This window comes from Tripterygium wilfordii, chromosome 23 (assembly GCF_013401445.1).
Source record: "Tripterygium wilfordii isolate XIE 37 chromosome 23, ASM1340144v1, whole genome shotgun sequence".
Taxonomy (NCBI): Eukaryota; Viridiplantae; Streptophyta; class Magnoliopsida; order Celastrales; family Celastraceae; genus Tripterygium; species Tripterygium wilfordii.
In genome coordinates, this window is record NC_052254.1 from 9,255,903 (window position 1) to 9,280,937 (window position 25,035).

General features: G+C 35.9%; 1 protein-coding gene across 1 annotated transcript in view; it reads right to left on the bottom strand.

The window, feature by feature from the left end:
* Window positions 1-22,953, bottom strand: part of LOC119992769 — a 51,989-nt gene extending 29,036 nt beyond the window's left edge. Inside the window, exons 1-11 of the mRNA XM_038839560.1 lie at window positions 22,651-22,953; window positions 15,537-15,578; window positions 15,352-15,405; window positions 14,863-14,915; window positions 13,506-13,578; window positions 13,331-13,417; window positions 13,186-13,247; window positions 12,378-12,446; window positions 12,076-12,181; window positions 11,751-11,821; window positions 11,437-11,537 (exon numbers count right to left, since the gene is read on the bottom strand). Of these exons, the coding sequence (XP_038695488.1) occupies window positions 11,437-11,537; window positions 11,751-11,821; window positions 12,076-12,181; window positions 12,378-12,446; window positions 13,186-13,247; window positions 13,331-13,417; window positions 13,506-13,578; window positions 14,863-14,915; window positions 15,352-15,405; window positions 15,537-15,578; window positions 22,651-22,658 (726 nt within the window). The 5' untranslated portion in view covers window positions 22,659-22,953. The remainder of the gene's footprint in view (window positions 1-11,436; window positions 11,538-11,750; window positions 11,822-12,075; window positions 12,182-12,377; window positions 12,447-13,185; window positions 13,248-13,330; window positions 13,418-13,505; window positions 13,579-14,862; window positions 14,916-15,351; window positions 15,406-15,536; window positions 15,579-22,650) is intronic.
* Between the last annotated feature and the right edge of the window lie 2,082 nt (window positions 22,954-25,035).

Consider the following 25,035-nt stretch of genomic DNA (forward strand, 5'->3'; position numbering starts at 1 on the left):
TTTTCGGCTCCTGAATTTCTTGGGCCCCACTATGTCTTTTAACGTCATTTAATTTCTTTTAGCTTCTTTACAGTCAAGAACACCAAAATCTCTTCGGCTCCACCATGCCTTTTAGCGTCATTTAATTTCTTTTAGCTCCTTTACAGTCAAGAACACCAAATCTCTCAAGTTCCTGCTAAAAACAACGTCCTAATATACTTGTCATGATTCTTTTATTACTGCACTTAACTTCCAAATAAATTCAATAGTATGGCAATGCTTGTACTACATGAAATTTCTGAAGGCAAGATATACAAGCAATAAAAATCGTGGAGAACACAAACAATGAATGAGGAATTCAGAAATGAATTGAATGACCTCAGAGAGTTTTATTTAGAATAGATAGATAACAGGAGAGACTGATCAAGTATATATATGATTCAAGAGGGTTAGAAATAAAGGAAATAGCAGAAAATTTTACAGGATATAAAATGAAATAACTTTGATTCCGCACAAAACTGCCCCAGTTTTGTGTGCCCCCATTTTGCAATTATTGAATCTGACTACTTCCATATCAATCGTCTCCTTCGCAGCCTCATCATGCATACCTCTGAACATAACCAATTCACCTGTGTACAGCCTCGCTATCTGTCATTCATTGTATTTCCTTATATTCATCTCAAATCCTCAAAAGGCCTCTGCCTCATTCCCTTTAGTTGTTTTCACCACACCTTTCTGATCTCAATATTATTTGAAGCTCCCATGAAGGGTTTTCACTATAGTAGAGACTTTTCTTTTTTCCCTAATTTTTGCCTGAAGCGCCCACGAGGGGTTTTCATTCCAGCGGGATTTTTATGGCTCTAATTTTTGCCTAGACCGCCCTTTCGGGTTTTCAATCTAGCGAGCTTTTTAACTCTAATTTTTGCCTAGATAGCCCTTTCGGGTTGTCAATCTAGCGAGTTTTTTTTTTTTTTTTTTTTGCTATGGGTAATACTTCTTGATGACGTCTGCATTCTCCGGATTAGGCAATTCTTCTCCATCCATTCTTGTCAAAATTAATGCCCCTCCTTCAAAAGCTTTTTTCACCACATATGGTCCCTCATAATTCGGTGTCCACTTCCCACGGTGATCCTTTTGAGGTGGCAAAATCATCTTCAACACTAACTCTCCCTCCCTGAAATTGCGAGGTCGAACTTTCTTATTATGTGCTTTCATCAATCTTCTTTGATACAATTGCCCTTTACAAATTGCTCGTAATCTTCGTTCTTCAATCAAATTCAACTGTTCATATCGCATTCGAGTCTATTCTGATTCTTCCAATCCTGCCTCCAGAACTACTCGAAGGGATGGAATCTCCACTTCGATAGACAAAACCGCTTCCATACCATACACCAAGGAGAAAGGAGTTTCCCCGGTAGATGTGCGTATTGATGTCCGATAACCATATAAAGCAAAAGAGAGCTTTTCATGCCAATCTTTGTAATTCTGTCATCTTCCCAATGATCTTCTTGATATTCTTATTCGCCGCTTCAACAGCCCCATTCATCTTTGGATAGTAAGGAGTCGAATTATGGTGATAAATTTTGAACTGGTCACAAAAATCCTTCATCATTTTGCTATTGAAATTTGTGCCATTGTCAGTAATAATTCTTTCCGGGACTCCATATCGACAAAAAATCTCTCTTCTCAAAAACCGAACAATCACGCTACTCGTCACGTTAGAATACGAAGCAGCCTCCACCCATTTGGTAAAATAATCAATAGCAACCAAAATGAAACGATGCCCATTAGAAGCCTTTGGCTCAATTGGACCAATGACATCTAATCCCCACATCGAGAAAGGCCATAGTGATGTCAACACATGCAATGGATTAACGGGAACATGTGTTCTGTCAGCATAAATCTGACACTTAAGGCATCTATTTGCATAACTTATATAGTCTCTCTCCATGGTTAACCAATAATACCCTACACGTATAATCTTCCTTGCCATTGCATATCCACTGGAATGAGTCCCACATATTCCTTCATGAATTTCCTCCATTATTTGTTTAGCCTCAACAACATCAACACAACGTAAGAAAACTATTCCATCATTCCTTTTATAAAGAACATTTCCACTCAAGAAGAAAGATCCTGCCAGTCTCCTGATGGTACGCTTATCATTCTCTGACGCCCCTGATGGATATGCTCTCTTTTCAATGTACTGTTGAATATCATAATACCACGGTTTACCATCAGGCTCTCCCTCCAAATTTGAACAGTAACCTCGAACTTCTCGTCTCTCGATTTTAATCACCTGCACTTCCCCTTTTGGGTCTACATCAAACATTGCCGCCAAAGTTGCCAAAGCATCTGCTATTTGATTTTCTTCCCTGGGGATATGATCAAACTCAACCCAATCAAAAAACTTGACTAACTTTTTGATATGTTGGTAATATGGAATGAGCTTGTCATCTTTAGTTTCCCACTCATCATTCAATTGCCTAATCACCAACTGTGAGTCACCATAAACCTGTAGCCTCCTAATCCCCATATCGATAGCAGCTTGAATTCCCATCGTACATGCTTCATACTCAGCCACATTGTTAGTACATTCGAAATACAACTTAGCTGTAAACGGGATAATATTCTCATCAGGTGATATTAACACTGCACCAATTCCACATCCCATGATATTAGAAGCCCCATCGAACAACATAGTCCATTTTGCCAAATCCTTCTGATTCTCCTCTTCTATCACCACAGTCATGACATCAATATCTGGAAACTTCAAATCCATAGACTGAGTATCATCAATTGCTCCATCTGCCAAATAATCTGCTATTGCACTCCCTTTGATTGCCTTCTGTGTGACATACAAAATATCATATTCTGATAACAACATCTGTCATTTAGCTATCCTCCCTGAAAGAGAAGGTTTCTCAAAAATATATTTGATAGGATCCATCCTGGAAATCAACCACGTCGTATGATAAAGCATATATTGTCTAAGCCGATGTGCAGCTCAAACCAAAGAGCAACAAGTCTTCTCCAACATCGAATAATTTGCTTCACAACTAGTAAACTTCTTGCTTAAGTAATAAATGGCATGCTCTATTCTTCCCGATGAATCATGTTGTCCAAGCACACATCCCATCGAACTATCTGAGACAGTCAAATAGAGAATAAGCGGCCTGCCAGCCACGGGAGGCATCACATTGGAGGACTTTTCAAATATTGCTTGATCTTTTCGAATGCAATCTGACAATCTTCGTTCCACTCAGTAGAGTTACTCTTACGCAACAATTTAAAGATAGGTTCACAAGTAGCTGTCAACAGTGAAATGAATCTGGCAATGTAATTCAACCTTCCCAAGAAACCCTTAACTTCCTTTTCTGTCCGAGGGGGTGGCATCTCCAAGATCGCCTTCACTTTATCAGGATCTACCTCAATTCCTTTCCTACTTACAATGAAACCTAACAACTTCCCCGAGGTTGCCCCAAATGTTCACTTAGCTGGATTCAACTTCAATTGATGCCTCCTTAATCGATCAAACAACTTCTGGAGATTCACAATATGATCTTCACCTTCTTTGGATTTTGCTATCACATCATCGACATATACTTCAACTTCTCTATGCATCATGTCATGAAACAAAGTGACCATGGCTCGTTGATAAGTAGCACCGGCATTCTTTAGACCAAACGGCATGACTTTATAGCAAAAGGTTCCCTAGAGGGTAATAAAAGTCGTTTTCTCACGATCCTCTGGTGCCATCTTGATCTGATTGTAACCCGAAAATCCATCCATGAAAGAGAAAGTTGAATGTCTAGCTGTATTATCCACTAAAACATCAATATGGGGAAGTGAAAAATTATCCTTCGGGCTTGCACGATTGAGATCTCTATAATCGACACACATCCGCACTTTTCCATCCTTCTTGGGAACAGGTACAATATTTGCCACCCATTCAGGGTATCTAGCCACTGCTAAAAAACCAGCGTCAAACTGCTTCTTCACTTCATCTCTTATTTTCAAAAGCATATCTGCCTTTAATCTCCTCAACTTTTGTTTCACTGGGGTACATTCTAGAATCAATGGCAACTTGTGAACAACAATACTTGTATCAAGACCGGGCATGTCCTGATAAGACCATGCAAAGACGTCCTGGTAATTATGCAATAAATCTATCAACTTCTTCTAGTTTTCTCCTTCGAAGGCAGCTCCTACCTTAACCTCCTTTTTCTCCGTTTCAGTTCCCAAATTAACAACTTCTGTTACCTCTTGATGTGGCTTTATTAGTTTCTCTTCTTGAGAGATACTGGGAGCTCCAGACTGGTCCAGTGGCCTAATTTGAAATTTGAAGGACGCGAGATGACAAAGCAAGGTCTAGCAGTCGCACTCTGTTCCTCTTCCACCACAGCTACTTGGAACTCTTCAAACTGAACACATATATTTGCCAAAATTGCCCCAATTTTATCTGTCGAGTTTCCAAATGACAGTTTTCCAAATTTATCTTGTTCTGCATCCCTCCATACACAAAACTATCATAAAGCCAAGGAATCGGTTTCTTTTCAACTTCCAGCTCTTTTCCTTCCAGACGAGCAAACCTCTTCGCCTGCTTTTCTGCTTGTGCACGGTTCCTGTCAACCCTAGTTGGCTTATAACCCAAACCCCAACGTTCTGGATGTTTCACCATTTCTACTGGCTTCTTAATTCCTTATCGATTCTTACCAAGTCCTTCTCCCGGGCGAAATCTCTTTTTCAACATAAATCGTGCCACATTCTTCGTAACCTTGGATACTTATGGCGTTAAGGGAGAAAATCCTTCCTTCACATAGCTAGCACTAGCAATTTCAAAAGATTGGAATGAACTCTCAATCCCCTCCGTCGGAGCATCAATAAGAGAACTATTAGACAAACTAGCAACCATCCATTCTGACTGACCCTTTATTATATAAACCCTTCCATCATGAACAAACTTGAGCATCTGATGCAATGATGAGGGAACGACTCCTGCAGTGTGAATCCAAGGTCGTCCCAACAGGCAACTGTAGGTTGGTGAGATATCCATTACCACAAACGGTACTTTGAAAGTTACGCTTTCAACCTGTAAAGGTATTTCAATTTCTCCCATAATCTCTCTACGTGTTCCGTCGAATGCCCTTACTACCATCGGCACTGGTCTTAAATAAGATCTGTCAATCGGCAGCTTTTCAAAAGTCTCCTTTGGTAAAATATTGAGCGATGACCCATTATCCACCAAAATACTTGCTAATTCCTTTCCACGACACATGGCTGAAATATGCAAAGCTTTGTTGTGCCCCATCCCTTCAGGCGGAATATCATCCTCAGTAAAGGACAACAAATGGGACGCCAACACATTTCCCACAATGCCATTAAAAGAGTCTGTAGGAATCTTGTCTGATACATACGCCTGATTCAACATTCTCATCAAGACTTGTCGATGCGGTTCGGAACTCATTATCAACTCCAAGATCGAAATCTTTGCAGGGGTTTTCTTCAATTGATCCACTATCATGTACTCACTCTGTCGAATAATTTTCAGGAACTCCTGGACTTCCACATCAGTTACAACTTTCTTTTTCTCCTCTGGGCGTACAAAAAGACCTTCTGGAATAGAACCTGATCCTTCAACTTCAGGTATTGCTTTCCCTTTTCTTTTACGTTCAGCTTCAAGATCCACTACCGGATTCTCTTCTGGCTCATTTCTCATGTAACATCTCCCACTCCGGGTAACTCCACTAACACCAGAAATATTATCTACCATTTCTCCTTGCTTTCCTCTAACTTCAACCTCATAATTCTATGGCACAACCTTGTCATTCTTGTACAAAGGATCTATCTTTGGTTTGAGTGGCCCAACTGGTGGCGCATCTTCCACATAATACAGCAAGACAAATTGCGGAGCGTGATTCGGCCTAGGCCCTTGATAATATCCTCCTACGACACTGACTTCATTTGATTGGCCTTTCACCTCAAACTTTATTATCTTCAAATCCATCAACTCTTGTACCTTCTCCTGAAAGCCACAACAATTCTCAATAGCATGTCCCCTTTGTCCTCTATGGAACTCACAAGTCTTCATGTCATCAAAAAGTCCACGTTGAACGGGTGTATCCACTGCCACTTCCTCAACTAATCCTTCTTTCCTCAACACCGTAAACAACTAGCCCAACGGCATTGCAATTTCTGATACCCATCTTTTTGTAGCACAAAATTCTTCAATGGCATTCACCCCCTCCTTCTCATGATTAGGCAATGGATTGTTGTTGACATTTGGTTTATTGATTGCACTAAGATCCAGCCATTTCGCTTCAATCATCCCCTGGACTATCCTTTTGAATTGTAAACATCCTTCAGTTGAGTGCCCGAGTGTACCTCCATGATATAAGCATGTGGCATTAGGATCATACCAATGGGGATATAGAGGTCGGTGGACCCGTCCCGGAACAGGAGCCACTGCTCTTTGCGCTTGAAGTTTCGTGAAGTACTCAGCATAGGTTATGGGCAAAGGATCGAAATGCTCAACAGGCCTTCTGGGTCTTTGGTTTTGGAAATTTGGACGAGGGTTTTGGTAAGTGTTTGGGTTTTGAAAATTTTGGTAAGTGTTTGGATTTTGGAAGTTTTGGTAAGTGTTTGGGTTTTGCGAGTATTGATTGGGTGATGGTGCATTGAATCGGGGTGGATAAGGATTTTGGGTGTGGTTATGATTATAGTAGGCTCCTGGGCTTGACATCCTTGGGGCATTGCTTCTAGGGCGATAATCTGAAGTAGGCACACCACAAACAGCTGGATTTGAATCAAAATTCACAGAATGCACTTCAGCCTTCTTGCCTTTACTTGCTTTAGCTGGGTCTGATTTATCAAGGGTGGAATAATACAGAGTACCTCTCTTCATACACCGCTCTACTCGTTCGCCTGCTTATATCATATCAGCCAAGTTATTATGGCCGCCTCCTGCCAGATTGGAAGTATAAGGCTCCTGGAGAGCATCAATGAAAGCGTTCAACAAATCCTTTTCTGAAAGGGGTGGAATTATCTGGGCTGCTAAATCCCTCCATCGATGGGCAAATTCCCTAAAGCTTTCCCCACTCTTCATTGTTGTGTTCTGCAAATCGTAAATGGTAGGGATCTTCTCTTCATTATGCTTATACTGCTTCATAAACATTTCAGCCAAATCCTCCCACGAGGCTACTGACGAAGGATTAAGGGTATTGAACCACCTTTGAGCTGCCCCAGTCAGACTATCTTGGAAATAATGCATCAACACTTTCTCATCACTTGCATATGGCTGTATACGCCGACAATACATCATTAAATGATCCAAAAGGACTCCAGTGCCATCAAACAAACTGAATTTTGGTAGTACAAAGTCGTGTGGAACATTCAAATTCTTCACCAAGCATAAATTGGCTGGGTTCAGCATCCCTGAAGCATTGAAACCCTCCATAGCTCTTAATCTCTTTTCTAACTTCTTGATGGCATCCATTGAGCTACTTTCTTCATACTGAACTCCCTCAGTTACTACCCCGCCAATAAAAGTTCCCGCGGTATCAGCACCGACTGGGAAGGGATTCTCATGCCCATGAGGATCAACTTGATGAATGTACGTTGGGTTCTGAGTCGTTGCCTGTTGAGAAACATACTGATGCTGGTGCAAACCAAGCAAAGATTGGTTACGCGCAGGAGTGAACCCGGGTGGGTAAACTGGTACTTCTTGGTGCAAATGATTCTCAGGAACCTCTGGTGTTTCAGAATTTTCAGCTACTCCCTTTCCTTTCATTAGCAACGCCATATTCTTCATCAATAAGACCATCTGCTCTTTCAATTCAGCTATATCCTGATTCTGACTATGCTCACCCATTTCCTGCTCCATATTCTCAATAATTCTATATTGTAGGCGAGTCTGATGGGGGTGTCGATGGTGCTTCTTGGACGCTATGATTATTTATGATTTTCTGTGCATTTTGAAAACAATGACATTAGTCCTCATTTATTTTATTTTAAGAACATGCTTGCATGTGGTTATTATTTGTGCAAATCCTAAGTACTCCTTACAATTAACAGGATGATTTAAAAAAATTGATCTATTATATGTGCAATAGTTATGTATATGAAAAGTATATATGTACATGTATGGATGATTAACGAGTGTGCAAGCATATATGGACATGTATGGATAATTAACAAGCATGCACATGGGTACAACCTAGGCTAACATATACATGGCAAATGTATGAACACGTGTGGTTTAAGAAATGTGTATACAAGTGTAATCTAATTGATGTGTCAAGTACATATGAATATGTAAATAAAGGATAAAGATACATGGTATATGAATGTACAAGAATATAACATAATAAGCATGTGAAATAAATAGTTAGGGATAGGAATGCCCCCTTTTGTTCCTAAAATGGGTAATATCGCCTAAAAATGTCTGGAGGTTTAGAACCATGGCTACGTTTATCTATGGTGCATACGGGTGGTTTAACTAACTAATCACGAGGTCTCTGGATCAGGTGGCTTTTGCTCCATTGGATCACAAAAGCTCATCCCTTAATGTCATAAGATGACGTCAATCCAGGAAGGTGTCTTCCCCCACCCATACAGGGAAGTGAATCCCATGAAAGTGGTAGGTCAACCTTCACTAATCACTAAGTAACCCGGGTATAGGGTTATGTGTGTGCAATGATAAGTGAATGTGTGTGCGGGGGGCATACAAACCAATATCCCTAACATTTAAATCTCAGAATGCCCATATCTGATGAAGAAATCTACAACATTGAACAAATCCATCAAATTCTTCAAATTTAATATACAAATACAAATAGGAGCTAACATAAAAACTATACAAGAAAAGCATAAAAATCAATCATACAGGCTCAACCCCTTTGGTATAAAAACCAATTTCCCCAGCAGAGTCGCCAGTTGTCACAATCGGGGTCACAACGCGAACCGGCGATGGAAAAAATGTTTAGAGTCGCCACCAATTAATTTAAGTGCAATTGGACACTAAAAAATGTGGTCTACGAACCAGAAAATAGGTAAGGGGGTCTATTGAGTGTGGGGAAGGTGTTAGGCACCCCATAACTCCCTAAAAGGTTACCTAGATTGATCTATGTGCTTTTTCTTGAAAAGTTGTTTGTCCAATATAAATGATATTTTGATTTGAAAAGATAACATAATTAATGAAATATAAAGATAAAAATACAAATATAAATATGACCCATGGAACCCATTAACTGCTCAAACCCGATCCAATCTCCAAGTAAGCTCTCCGACCCAAGTAAAGTCCAGCATGGTCCAAACCCAACATCAAACACAAAGAGAGATCAAAATAGAGTACTCAAATGTAAACCAAAATTCGAATTGAATCAAACCCATAATTATGAGTAATCCAACACAATCTCAATTCAAAGCACAAATCAGATAGCTTAACTAGGATTATTCCATTTCACTTCGCATGACACCCACCCACTCAAACCAATTACAAGTAAATTCAATACACGATTTCATACAATATAGCAAACACACTAAATACAAACCAAGGTCATTAATCATCACAAACCTAAGGTAATCAAAATAAACCAAATCGGGGCACCAACGAAAAAATTAAGTTCAATCTCGGTGAATCAATATACATGCTACATAACCAACCAAGATCTAACACAATACAACACCAATAAGCTCCTGTAAACCCAAATAATCGCATAAAACAACCCATGAATCAGTACCATCTTTCCAAAGAAATCATCTCATCCGTCATTATTTCAATATCATGACCAAAAAACATATATCACCATCAGCCATCAACACCGTTGCGTGAAACCAGATTTCAACTCAGTGAATAGATAAGATCCCAGTCAGGAAAACCAAAACCAAGCACCAACACCAGATATTAACACAGTGAGTAATCGGAAGCCTCAAAACCAGACATCAAAACATCAAAACCAGATATGGCAAACCCAACATCATCACAATATATGAATCGAATGTATTCCATATATCAACACAACATGAAAACCAAAGAATATGTCTTCTTCTAAAAAAAAAGCCAAGGCAACGAAGAGAAAGAATCAGAGATGTATAACCAAAGAAGTAAAGCTAATTGTTACCTTCTCGGAGACGGAGAAAACGAAACCCCCTTCTTCTCTTTACTCTCTATGTTGTGCAACGGCCCAAATCTCCTCTAATAACACTTCCCTTTGTTCCTCTCCTCTCTCTTGGTTTTTCGCCTTCTTTTCCACTCTGGTTTCTGCCTTTTGTTTGTGTTATATTGCTACCCTATTGACCCGATTTCCCCTTCTCTCAAAACCCTATGTTTTTCTTTTTTCTTTTTCTCCTCTCCTTCTCTTGTTCCACGGCTGCTCCTTTCTTTCCTTCCTTTTCTTTTTCTTTTTCTTTCTTTCTCCTTTTCTTTCCTCTTCTCCCTCTTGTGCCGCCGATCCCTTTCCTATTGTTGGCTCCTCTGTTTTTCTTTGTTGTGCCCACTCCCTTTTAACTTATCTTTATTTCAAAAAATCCCAAAATGCCCCAAAAAACCCTATTTTCCTCTCCTTCTCTAAAACCCTCAAGACTTACATTTTCATCTTTTCCTTATTTTTGTGAAACCCTAATAAAGGAACCACTTTCCCTCTTAAGGATTTTCTTTATTATTTATTTAATTTTCCTATTTTTAGATATTTTCTAGGGTTTAGTTATATTGGGTTTGGGTTGGAATTTTTATGGGCTTATGGTCCAAGAAATAGGCTTTAGGATTTTTTGCATGCTTGTGGGTCCAAGAAACAGGCTTTGAATTTTTTGTGAGCTTACGGGCTCCAGAACGGACTTTTGAATTATTATTATTATTATTGTATTTTTTAATTTTTCTATTTTTTTGGGCCGGACGAAAACCGAGTACTACACTCGTGTAGCCAACCCCAAACTTTTGGTATAAAGGCTCGGATGATGATGATGAAACATAAATAATCTTTAAATCTTTTAGTGTATGGAGGAGTTAAAAACTCTCCCATGTTCCATATGTTTCTAAAGCATGCACTTGACTCAGAGTCAAAGAAATGGCTATGCTGATAAGTGTGTTCAAACAATATTAGACAGAAAACTCAATGTGCACTTGATCCTTCCAAAGACCGTTATTTTTCGAAAGAGTAAAATTTATTGAATACAACATTCTCCTTACATATAATTTCAAACAGATTTCAACAATAACCTCACTTTTCTCCATAATCTTCAGCTTAGAATATTTCACCCTGAATTTAACTATTTTCCAGATTGCATTCAGCAGATGAATGTGGAAAAAATTACTATTATGGTGATATTGCCACATTCAGATTTTAGTCTGCAGGAAAGCTAGTCACATCTAGAAAATAAAATATACACCAAAGAACACGTTAAAAAAGTAATAAAAATGTTCATATTTGCTAATTTCATTCTAAGAAAAAGAATGTATACTTTGACAATTTGACCTGTACGCGTTCTAATGTAAAGTCCAGCAGCACTATCAGGGCAAGGTATTTCTACAACATCTCTTGTATACATGGCATAGGTCAGACCTACATATTGGATTGAAACAGAATTTTTTTAAAAAATAATTAAGAAATAAAAGCCACAATCAAAAACTTTAATGAATCTTTTCCTTTGAGAAAAAGAAGAATTGCAAGCTTATCCCATCAAATTTTCTATAACCGAAAAAGAACCTTCAAATGAGCCGACTTATAAAGCTTTGAAAGAAGAAAAAACAAACTGGGATTGAAGCAATCCATCACCTGTCAATGAACCATGGTCAGTGTGCCATCCGCACCAAGACGACATTGAGTCAGCATCTTGGACACAATTACTACAAATAAAGTTAACAAATTTCAATAAATGTCCTCAAAGAACGAGAAAGGAAGGATGTTGGTGTTAATTTTTTTACTCTAAGAATGCATTTCTTCTGAACTATTTGAGAACTCTAAGGATATTTTTGAAGTGAATAATTTTATAATGTATATTGAGCATCAGAAAGAGAACACATGATTCTTAGTCATGCCTTTAAGTAAGGGGAAAAGGCAGAGCAATTAAGGAACCATTAAGGGAGGAACTTAAAATTACCTTTCTTGTGTTGGAAAGTAAAAGAGCAACCGGCCCTTAGGGCACCAAGAATGAAGAATTATTTGTTCAAGAGCCTGATTTTCATGCTGATTCCTCCCCTTTGACACTGCTCAGGTGCTCATCAGGATTAAATTGCATATCATAAACAAAAATTCAGAGAGCAACAACTACGAGAACCATCACCACTTTGTTCACACGTTTAACTATTTTCATCAACATATTGATATATAAGGACTAAGATAAACAAATTCAACTTCATGCGGTCAATAGGGAAAAACCAACTTCATGGATGAAACGTTTACCATATTGATCACAGTGAGAAGCCAACATCAACCCAACATCAAGTATCAGCTTTCCGAGAGCTTTGAAAGCTGTGCAGACATAACACCTATTTATTAATTATAAAGTAAAGTCCCAAACCACCACTTATAGAGGCTTATAAGCGACAACGTATAATCACTATTGCACATACCACAATTTCATGAACAGCAAAACACAAAACTTCTGAATAGATCAAACAAGAAAGCAAACAACTAGTAATCCTAATATCCTAGAAATTTACCTCCTCAATTAAGTTATGAAGTCTGTCATAAACCATGCCAAAAATTTAAGCAATCCCTAGCAATACAACCATACAAGACCCCCTTTTCCTTCTTTCAGTCAGTGCTGGGCAGAAAGCTCTACAGTTATCAGGGCTAAAGTAAACTAGTTTCAAACGTTTAAAGGTAGTTGGCCAAGAGAAATAGATAGATAATATCAAAACAAAAGGAAGTTAAAATTGTTTTACAATTCAACAAAAGGAATAGTAAGAAGGTTCTCAATTCACACTGCAGATCAAAATAACAATTATTTAACCAGCGAAAATATGATGAGGCCATGTAATGCAGATGGTTGCTGCATAATAACGGACATTATGGTTTAAGTATATCATTAACTCTGTAATATAATCCAACTAGTTCAAGACAAGCAATTCATAGGCTTGAACAAAACTCCTAATTGTCTTAAAGATCTCACAAAGACAATGTAGCTAAACAAGAAAAAAGATTTTTAATATTTAAAATATTAATTTTTTGAAAAAAAAAAGGCAGTCCAGAAAATTGGAAGACATACCCACTTCAAGTTCCGGCAATGCTTTATCAGGCCATATATTTGATCCACAATAGGATGGATACCTAGAAGACAAAGCATGGATGATAATTTGGCCAAATAAGCAGAAATGTGTTTCCAATTATCCTATATCATATAGAATCACTACCTATGCAGATGTGGTATATCTTTATCTGTAGGCACATACGTATAAATCCTGTTAGAGTTGTTTGTCATAACCCACCACCAGTCATCTCTGGATAGTTATATACAAACCATAATAGTACTCATATGTAAAAGCATGAATCACTTAAGAGCAAAAAATGTTATTTATACTCTCTTACCTTTGTATTAAATGTGCATCAGTAGTAGGCACATCTAATATGGGATTTGCATAAAAGGAGCCCTTCAACATATCCGCATAAGAAAAAAATAAAAATAAGAATAAAAGTCTAGGTTTGAAAGATTTGACATACAATTTCATCCTCAGCAACACCTCATTCGAATTAATCCAAGTATAAACCACAAATTAAAATTTTATATAACTTGTATAAAAGAGAAACTAAGCATCCGCACTTTTCTTAAACATGGCAGGACGTATATCTTTTGCTGCAGTTAAAAAGATTAATTTATGCATTCATCTGCCTATAAACCACTTAAAATCCTCTATTGACTTTGTTTCAGAATAAAGAGTCAGTCACTTCATTCTGAAGTTGCTAAACCATGCTAAACCAAGACCTGCAAGTATTCCTGAAGATTTCTGTTTTTGAGAATAGAGAATTACAAAAAGACATGTTTAGGTGTTTTCAGTAAATTGTTCATGAAAATATGAATCATTCTTGTTTTGCCAGATAAAGTTGAGTTTGCAATTTGCGTTCTCCCAAACAAATTTTCTACTTTATTATTTTCAAAACCATTCATTTAATCCAAATAATATTTTTTGTGTTTGTTCCTAAAAATTGTCACAAAGGACTCTTCTAAAGAGTTCTAGAAAACAGTTACAATCCCTTAGATTTTTCCACTTTGTTGCCATGATAAGTTACAAAAACCTATCTGCTAAGAGAATTTTATCTGAGAGTCAGGGTTATACTGTGCCACACAAAGTGAAAGCAAGATCCAACTCAAACTTGCCTTGGGCCTTCCATCCATGTGTCTGAAGGGAGATGCATTCCACATACCAAAAGGTTCATTTGGCATTATTGTTTACATGATGCTTCAACGAATAGCAGACCCATACCAATATTAAAAGGGATGCCCTTGCCATAGTAGGGAGACCTCGGAGCCTCAAAGGTCTGGTTTGGTCTTTCCATCAGTTTGCTTAAAGATATGCGTGAGTTCAGATGTCAACTTTTGAATTCTGATTTGCAGGGTGCATCGGAGTTATAGTAGGTAGGAGCTATTTACTGTTGTGCAGTCCAGGCAAAACAGGCAGCCCAACTTTTAAAGAATAAGCCATTTCACCTAAATGCAACGTTTTAATTTTCTTTTGGTTGACAGAATTCCACCCAAACATACAAAAGAACCATTCTGAAAAATATCACATCCGCTATTAAAGATCAGTTTGCATCAGCTTTTAGAATTTGTTTCATACAGTTAAGAACAAATCGCATAAGAAAGATAAAGTACCTATCCCTGCTACAAATGTTCCAATGAAGAACAACTTTTCTCATGTTTGAAAATCCAACTTATGAAGTAACTTACCAAGCTTCCCAGATTCAAGCTTCTCTTTCCCATGACTCCACCCAAAGTTGTACCTACATGGATGGCGGGAAAGATGAACAAATATTAGGTCACTTCCTATTTCCTAATCCTATGAGGTAGTCCCATAAATTTGAACCACAGCAACTTAAAAATGAGTATTATATAACCATAGTAAAGTAAAAATGACTATAAACACCACTGGGGAATTATTAGAAAGACAACAAAATTGGTAATATCAGCTGCAATACATTTTGGAATTTGGCCTAATTCTTTTCTTCAGATAAGCATCAAGCTTTAATTATTATAATTCAAAGGGACAAAAGGAAATGTTCAAAAATCTAAACATCTTACCTGACCGTCCCAAAAGCATAATGAAAAAGCTTACGAAGACACTTTTAAAAGGGAAAAAGTTCCCTTTTCAAAATTGCATCCATTGCAAATGAAAAAATGCTATTGGAGCTAGAAGACTTGCATATGAAAAAAAATTACCTACTATCAGGATCTTCAAGTTCCTTCTTCAGCTCTTCAGACAGACTAGCTAATCTGATTAAAAAGAAAAAAAAGAAAACTATCACATGAGTGAAAGGAAAAACAGTTCATTTAGATTTCCTCCTTATATCCTTTATATTGAAAGCACTCAGAATAAAAATAGGAAGTCTATTTGAAGCTTATACCTAGGTGCAAGATGTAGAAGATCTCGACGCAAGGAAGAAAACCTATAATGGAAAAGGGGCAAACTCAAATGAAAACCTATCAAGTGAGCACCTATAAATATGTGGAATAAACTTCTTTCTCACGATAGCATAGATTGCAGTGTATACTAGATGCATAAACCAAAACAGAACAGGAATATATCAGATTAAAAAACAATAGCAAAAATTCAAGAGGCATTAATTGGAGGCATAGGACTTATTATGATCTTCACATTTGATTGTCAGTAATGAAGCTATTTCAAAGATTAATACCATTCAAATAACAATTAAAATTCAAAAAGTAACAAACAAATTTGATGATTGTTTAGCCATCTTTCGAAAACCCAACCTCTGTTGACTGTCTTCACCTCATTACAACCAAACCCAAATTTTCCAGAAAGCGTTTTCCAGTATCAAACATGGAATGCAAGGCAACATCTACAATAGAAGTTATGATCACCTAACAGGTAAACATTTTGGTGCTTTCGTTAAAGTATGCACATATCCTATGATGCTAAAGTGGTTATGTCAAGTTAGCAAAATTCACGTTCTTAATATAAATTCTTAAAATGAAAGGTTAACCCAACAATCCAAGTAATTGACCTTTCAACCCTCCTCGCAAATGTAATGTGGACAAGTGACAAGAATTGAACCAAAAGACCAGCCTAGACTGCTGATTATTACAAAATGACGAGTTATGCTCAAAACTACATAACTATTTTCTTGAACGTATTGTAGAACAGATGCATATTCACGCACATATATAAACAACAATGTGACAGACCCACATATGAAGCACATGGAAAAGGAGGAAAACAGAAAAGAAAAGCAATATCACACATTAAACTCTAATACAGAAAAAGTGTCAAAAAATCCATACATCTGTAACTGATAGAATTCCCAGTCCTTTCGGGCCAAAACCCTCTTCGATCTTCATAGACAAGTCAGCATCCTTGTCCTAAACAATTTATTTGAACAAGAAACAAAGATTCTGAAACCTTTCAACACATTTTTAAGTTGTACCTTCAACGGTGGAGTTCTATTGAAAGAGAAAAATACTAAGCCGGCAAAAAAACTATAATGATCATAAAATAGCCCTCCATTTCGTGTATTATCGGATGTTTGATTTCTCAATAACCGATTACGTCAAATCAAGAAAGTTCGCAATTATCTTGCTAAGATGTGTTGCGTCTTCGGCTAAGAAAACGAAAGCGACGGAATATACTTTTTCCATTTTTCATCAGGTTTTTCCCCGGAACCAAACAGAGCCTGGAAGAGAATTATCACCTTGAGTTCCGAGTATGACACAGTGAGGGTTCTGAGAGTAGGAACCGCTGGTTGCGATGAGCAAGACATCTTCCGATGGAACGGTGATTGCGAGAAGGAGGCTTAGGCTCGTTGAGGGATTGACGGAAACTTTGAGAGAGTGAATAGTCGAGTCTGAGAGAAGCGAATAAAGAAAAAGGCGCAAAGTTTTGGCTCTTCACGCGTTTGTTTGAAAACATTCGCATTCTAGGAAGGAATAAAAGGTACGTTTTTATACCTTATTCACTCCCATTAACCAGCTGCATCAATTTTAAGCAACATAAACAATGAGTTTTTTATTGTACACGGTTTTTGACAAATTTTAAATATCACGATAATACTCCCTTATATTTTTTTTTTACCAAAATGACATTTGACGTTGTTGCAAACAACGTCATTTGAAAAAAAATACACTAATGACACTGTTTGAAACAACGTCAATCATTTCAAATTAACAAAACCTTAATGACACCATTAAAAACAACATTATTGTGAATCGTAAAATATTTTGTCTAATCACGTTGTTTCAAACAATGTCTTCCATATTGGATTGTTAAAAAATATTAAATTTTGAAGGAAAAAAAAAAGCTTGGCGACATGGTCAATAGCTGACATGGCCTTCCGAATGTTCCAATCGACAGCCTTGCTTGGTTGATGGCCTTGCTGGGTCGACAGAAAAGATTGACCCATCCCGATGTTAGCTCAGATCTAAATCTTCCTTATTGTAAATCGACCTTCGCACCATTTTCTTGCTCTTTAGCAAACAAAAGTCCGAGATTCCGATGTAAGCTCATATCTGAAGGAGCAAGGCTGCTTTGTTTTTCTTTTTTTATCTTCAACACCCTTCAAGAGATAATCATAGATAGATAGAGATCTCTACAGAAACATATATCACAAGCTATGCTCAATCAACGGGATTGTTCAAGCAACAAGAGACGGGTTTCTTGGGGACTCCCGTTCAGTTTAACAAGAGTTGGGTTGCGACCAATCTTCTTATTCTTCTTCTCTCAAGGCTTTATTGCAGGTCTTTCAAACTAAACGGGAGATGGACACCCTTCGATCAGTTCCGTCAAAGGTCTAGATCGGGATTAGAAGGTGAAGTTAGTCTAGTGAAGAATATAATTTTTCTTAAAAAAATTAATTATTGTTAAAAAAAAATTGAATGACGCTGGTTCTCATAGCGTCATTGTGTTTTATAAAAATTTAAAGGGAATGACCATGTTGCAAATAGCGTCAATGTTAATGACGCTATTTGCAACCGCGTCAAATGTCATTTTGATAAAAAAAAAATTAGGGGAGTGTTATTGTGGTATTTAAAATCCATCAAAGGCCTTGTACGGTAAAAAACTCCATAAACAATACTGTAAAATTCCTTCTGGTGTTCCGTATACGATAGTATAATTTTAATTTTGTTATCTTATGTATAAATTAATAATGGAATAAATTGAAGTATAATTTAATCCTATCTAGTGTTTGAAAAAAATTTGTTATTAGATTTGTATAGTATAATTATTATACAATACATTGTTTCGTTTGTTGTTACACAAAATGATAGTTGAAGATATGTGTTAATATGTGTGAACCTTCCCCCAACTAAAATAATTAATATTTTTTAATCATTTTACTCTTATAAGTTTTTCTAGATAAATTTTAATACAAAAATCGTTAGATTTTTGTGGCTAGAGTTTTTTTTTTAAATAGAGACAGCATATAACGTGATAAGTGGTTAGGCTTTGTTTTTTAAATAGGTATTTTTGTCATTTGACGTGTTATCTCTTATCATAAACGTTCCGTATAAAATTAAAACGTGTTAAAGGTGTTTTAATATTATATGGCGTGCACCATATAAGAACCTCATTTTGCATAAAATTATATTATCCAGAGTTTTTTAAAAATCACCAAACACCTGATAATTTCATTGAAGGATAATTTTATACTACTCCAAACAGACCCTGATAGAGAATTAAAAGTTCCTTTCAAGATATAATTTGGATATGGATTTATGGTTCGGTTGCTGCAAAGCATAATCTACAAGGATTGATGGATTTATTTATGCTAGTAGCACGTTTTGGTTAAATAAGGTGATTGTTAGATTTAACGGAAATAATTATTCCATCAATTGTTTATAATTCATGTCGCCTCTATTTTCTACCTCTTTCGAGATTAGGCTTATGTCATCATTTGAATGGCTTTGTGGAAAGAGACAGACAACAATTTCTTTGGGCAGTGAATGTAGAGACATAATTACTCTAACATTCATAGTATTTTTCTCTATATAAATACCAAACAAATGTGTCTTGTAAATTATTTTCTTGAACTGAATTAAAAAACAAAAGCAACAAACTAAACAACCTACCTCTCAATTACCTTGGGAATCTAAACTCATCTAGGCTTAATCGGCACATCCAAAGGATTACACGCATGTGGGATTCATTGCATGCAAAAACCAACGATGAGTTAATAAGCATTGACATGGTTCTCCTCGATACAAATGTAATTAATTGTTAATAAGTTTTTTCAAATATATTACGTATGTTAGTCCTTTTTATAAATTTTGATATATTTTGATTGAGCAGGGCACGCTCATGCATGCGGTTATATGGAATTGACACGAAAAAGTATTTCGTAGTGTGTTGAAGGAGGGGCTCATTTATCAAATTGATAATGTCAAGAGTTGTTGAAAGCAAAGTTGTAGACAAAACTTGAAAGTATGGATTCATTCCTTTTTTCCTCATCCTTTTTTTGTCTTCATTTACTTTTTTTTATAAATTTGTAATACTGCTCCCATCTCTTCCAAGGATTGCCTTCCCTAGAAGTAGTATATTCTCTCTCGATATTATGTTGTGGTGTTTAAGTCGTCTATTGTTCATGCCTTAAAGAAAACAAATTAAGCTTTTTTTTTTTTACTTTTATGTATTGTACTATTATCAGGGAAAAAAAAGTATTCAAAGTTTACTTGGCATTGCACTAGCATATTATAAAGTGGAACCTCAAAAAAGTTTTAGAGAGTTCCTCATGTAGCCACATCATCATTCTAAAATCTTAATAGTATGATACCTGGATTAACATGAATTAAAAATATGATATATATATATATATATGTGTGTGTGTGTGTGTGAATAAAAAATACAAATAAAGGGAGATTGAGAGACGAAAACATATATATGAGAGAAGCGTTATCAGAAAGGGTGTTGAAGGAGGCAGAATAGGAGAGGTTGGGCTAAGCATTGATGATATGTGTTATAGGAGCTGTAACATTCTAAAAATTTGATGACCAATGGCAAAGCGCCATGTGTATAGTGATAGTGTCATAGGTACAATATTTTGATTTAAACATATTTATTTTTATAATTAAAATTAGTATAATTAATTACGTTATATTGGAAATGAATTAGATTAAATAATTGTTGTTTTTACACATACAGTGTCCAGACACCTGGTATGGTGTTCGGACACCTATCGTAGATTTAGTCTTTTAAGTGATTCAAGGGTATGTTGTTTGGTATTCTTGGTTTATAAAATTAAAAGGTTCATTTAGGTGTTAGTGGAGTGATTTTGAGCTGGGTTAGTGGGGTTGGTAGTGGTTTTAATGATAAAGAGAGTTATAAGGCATTCCAAGGGGTTGAAGAATTCAATTAAGCATTGATCTATAAAAAGGAGATATCTTCCTCAATTGCTCTTGTTCAAACCCTCAAAAAAGTGAGTATTTCAAACATGTGTGGCGGAGCTATAGGTGCAGAGATTGAGTTATAGAAAAAGGTAAGGTTCTTGGATGACTTCATCTTTGTATGTTAATATGGTATTTGGTTTAGATGGATTTCTTATTTGGTTTGATATGTAGTGTTGTTATGTAATAGGACTTGTTGAGCAAGGTGTTGGCTTTGGTTTAATTGTTGTTGGGGTAGAGAATCGAATTGGATCAAGTTGTGTTCAAGGAATTATTTTATGGTAAGTTTCCTATAAATCGAAGATGGTAGACGTGTTATGATTGTGTTATGATTTTCGTATATATATGTTATAGGTTAACAAATCATAGTGCATATAAGGTTGTTGATTCATGATTGATTTGAGTATGGGTTATTCTCAAAGTTGATGAGATTATGAATAGATTTGGTGGACTGGTGTTAACATAAATTGTGGTTAGGAATTTGTTCATGTGGGATTGTTTTATGTATTTTTGGTATTTCTCAATCTTTTGGCCTGTTGGTTTTGAGATCTTGTTTACGTGTGTAATACTGTAATGAATTGGAAGTGGAATTCTAACTGAAATTTTAATCAAGAGTTCTAGGGAATGGTGTAGAGTTATTGGTGGAGATTAGAGAAGTAATTTGAATGGTCAATCCATGATTATTTATAGTTCATTCCTGCAAGATTATATATGTAATTCATTTAATTTATTTAGAGAGGACACGAAGGCCTCAGATGTTGGAGTCAAGCAATGTAAGTGAAGTAATATTTTAAAACTTAAAAAAAAAATCAGTAATTTGTATGAAGATTAGTACCAGCTTATTCTAACCATAGTTTTTAACTCGACCCGCGCATCAAACCGTCAAGGCTGAAGGGTCAAGGGTTTTGAGATTCAACCGTTATGATAGAGGTTGAATCGCGTGTTTTTAATAAATAATAAAATAATAAATATTTATAGTTTTATAGTTATATACTATATATTATATAACATTATAACTATATATTATATAGTATATAACAAGTTAGAGGAGCATATCTGTACAATTCAGCCTTAATTTTTCTGTAAATATTTATTAAATTCTATAACAATAAGCAAATCAAATAAAGAATTCATAAACCAAACACAAAACCTCCGAAAACAAAGTTACAAATAAACAATCAACAATGACCAAAGTCCATACACAAAGTTCAAGTTCAAACTTAAAAGTTCCAAACACAAAGTTTCAAATAAACAACAACAATGGCCAAAGTCCATACACAAAGTTCAAATCCAAACTTAAAAGTTCCAAACACAAAGTTGTAAATAAACAATCAACAATGACTAAAGTCCATACACAAAGTTCAAATCATAACTTAAAAGTTTCAAAGTCCAAATCTGAAATTTCAAATACAAAGTTCCAAGTAAACTCCAAGCACTAGTTATTTTGTTCATTAACTTGAGTTTCTCCACCAATATTCTCAGTGAAAAATGGGATATTCATTTCAACATTAAATCGGTGTTGTTGTGATGGCACATCATCATCATCTTCCTCCTCATCATCAAAGACAGAGTATAAGCATTCAAGTCCTTACAAGGTACATTAAACCCAACATAAAAGATTACTTGTCCAAAACAAGTTTCTAAGACTCAAATTCATTTTGATGGTAATCTTTCCATATCCCTAATTAATCTTATATTTCCTTCAACAACACCATAGATGATGAACCCTAGTGTTAACTCGCACTCAGTCCACATCTGTTGCTGGCCAAGATGTATTTGCTCAAGTAGTCTATTTATTGGATACTTTTTCAGTTCAATTGAAATCACAAAGTCAAAGAACCACACCGTCTAAATAACTGATTCAAGAATCTAAGAATTTAATTCAAGATTTCAAGTAATTCAACTAATACAACTAATTCAATTATAGAAGACTATAGATTCAAGACATTATCAAAATAAGACAAATGCTCAAAATGAAGATTCAAATTCAACTAATTCAACTAATACAACTACAAAAGACTGTAGATTCAAGAAATTATCAAAATCAAGACCAATAAAGATTGCTCTTAAGGAAAGACAAAATTGTTCTAAAACATTTCGGAGAAGTTAGAAGAAGAATAATACCTAAACATTCACGGATTCACGTGGAGGAAAACTGCCCACAGATTGTTGATGTCTATAAGATAGAGATTAAAGACAAGCCCACAGATTAATGATGTCTTGATGATAGATCAAGCGAGTTGAACGGAAGAGTGCCAGAGGGAGACGGGATCACGACGCACGAGAGAGTGGAGATGGGCGTTGGTGGTGGAGTGGTCAACTGACTCGCGTGAGATGGGAGAGTGGAGAGAGAGATCGATCGAGCGAACTTAGAATAGAACAGAGGAGGAGAAGAGATTAGGGCAAGTAATTTGGAGGCAAATTACATATTTGGCCGCACAGTTTATTAAAAAAAGAAAATAGTTTGTGTTTTAAAGTCATTTTACGTTTAAGCGGGTTTTCATTAACCCGGCAAGTCACTATTCAAACTGGTTCACGGGTTTTTCATGGTCTGATACGGGTCAATGAACAAACGGTCTTTTTTTGGTAAAAACCCGGGGAGGCCGTTGGTTCGTGGGTTTCACAGTTCGACTGGCGGGCCGATCAGGTTTAAAAACTATGATTCTAACTAATAAACTATGAAATGACAACCATGGTTGTTCATGGTACTTTAGGAGTTGTTTGTAATACATGTATTTTATTTGATTAAATAGGGAAAGTGGACGAAGGTCCCGATTTGGTGTTTGATAAACATAAAGGGAAAGCACCCGCTTAATATTTTAGTAAACGCTAAAAAGGTGAAGCCCCTTTGTGCTATAACATATTAAATATTTTATTGAGTTTTTATCAAATGTCTTATGAAAATATGTGAAAACTTTTTATGGTTCTTTATTTGCGAAATCGATTTGATAAAAGAATTGTTTACGAAGAACAAAAAGATCGTTCGTGAGATATATATAATTTTGGATTATTTTTAATGGTTGAATGGGTAATATTATAAGAAATATCTTTACTTGTAAAAAGTGATATTGAATTGCTGAATTTTTGGTGAAGCATGCTTTGGAATATGGTTTTGTGTATGAAGTATGAAAACCGATTGATTTAAATTGAAAAGGAAATCTTGTGTTGGTTTGATGTCGTTTTTGAAAAACTGTTGATGTACCAGTGTTGCTTTATTGAGAACTTGAAGATTGGATACGTGGAATGATATAATTAACATGTGCACATAGCTACCCCCAACCCTGACCCAGTTGTGGGGACGATTGAGCCAAATGGATGGTTTATACAGACTCAGGCAATTGATTGAATCGAGGTTAGTTGCGGCTAGATCTAATATGGGCTTAGTCTTTGACTAACCCATACTCTGAATTGAAAGGATATTTTGAATAAATATTTATTTTCTTGAATTAAAAGTATATTTTGAAAATGTCATTTTTAAATTCTTAAACTGATAATATAGCCGGGTTGACCTCTCTTGTACGTTTCAATCGTGTAGAGAAATGTGGTCTTAGACGTGGAGGCGATAGAATTGTATTTTTGTTAAGTTTGTTTAATCTTGAGGTATTGTGAGAATAAGAAGAATATTTAATATTTAAGGAAGTATTTATTTAATTTTGTTCGATAAGGCTTACGGTGGATTGGTCAAAGGTCATGAGGTTGACTTTTGGTCAATTTACTGTGTCACGTGGCACCTTAAAAGCGGGGTGTTACAGGAGCAATTTTCACAATCATTGAAAAGTTAGTTGTTGGTTCGTGGGGATCGTCTATAACCTTGAGAGGTAGGCTAGTGTTTAGGCTTGTAATGTGAGCATCCCCCTTCCCATAGGTGGGAGAGGGTTATGGGGTAATTGCCAAATGCAGATAAGTTTTGCTAAATGCACACAAACATGTATTTTTGTGTATTATATGAATTGACAATTGACTTGACGTATGTGTATGTATGATATAATGGCGTTACTTTTTATGTGGAAAGGAGGAGGAACCGTTGCTTTTTTTTTTCTTTTGTCTTATGACATTTGCTTTTAAGTTTAAAGGGAAATGACCATCTAGGGGCAAAACAAATTTACTTATTCCATTTATTCAAATTCCAACAATTACAGTAATTAATTAATTACCTTATGTATTCTTCTTTTTTTCTTTGAAAACTATGAACTTCAACATATATCTTAAATGAATATTTTTTGTGTTTATGCATTACTGGGATAATTATCAATATGAATTTTTTCAGAATATTAATGTATTTATTATTTGAGTTTATATAGTTTGTTCAACTTAGGAGCACCTAATTAAAACTATTTATATATGTTAAGTTGTAAACTAAAATATTACTAATTAACTTTTTTTTTATAAATATATAAGGTTAGTTCATAAAAATATTACTTAGCAAAAACAATGGACATGCTTGAACACATTTCTCAATAAATTGACTTCAATTTTATTAAAACACAATAACACATATTACATTACTAA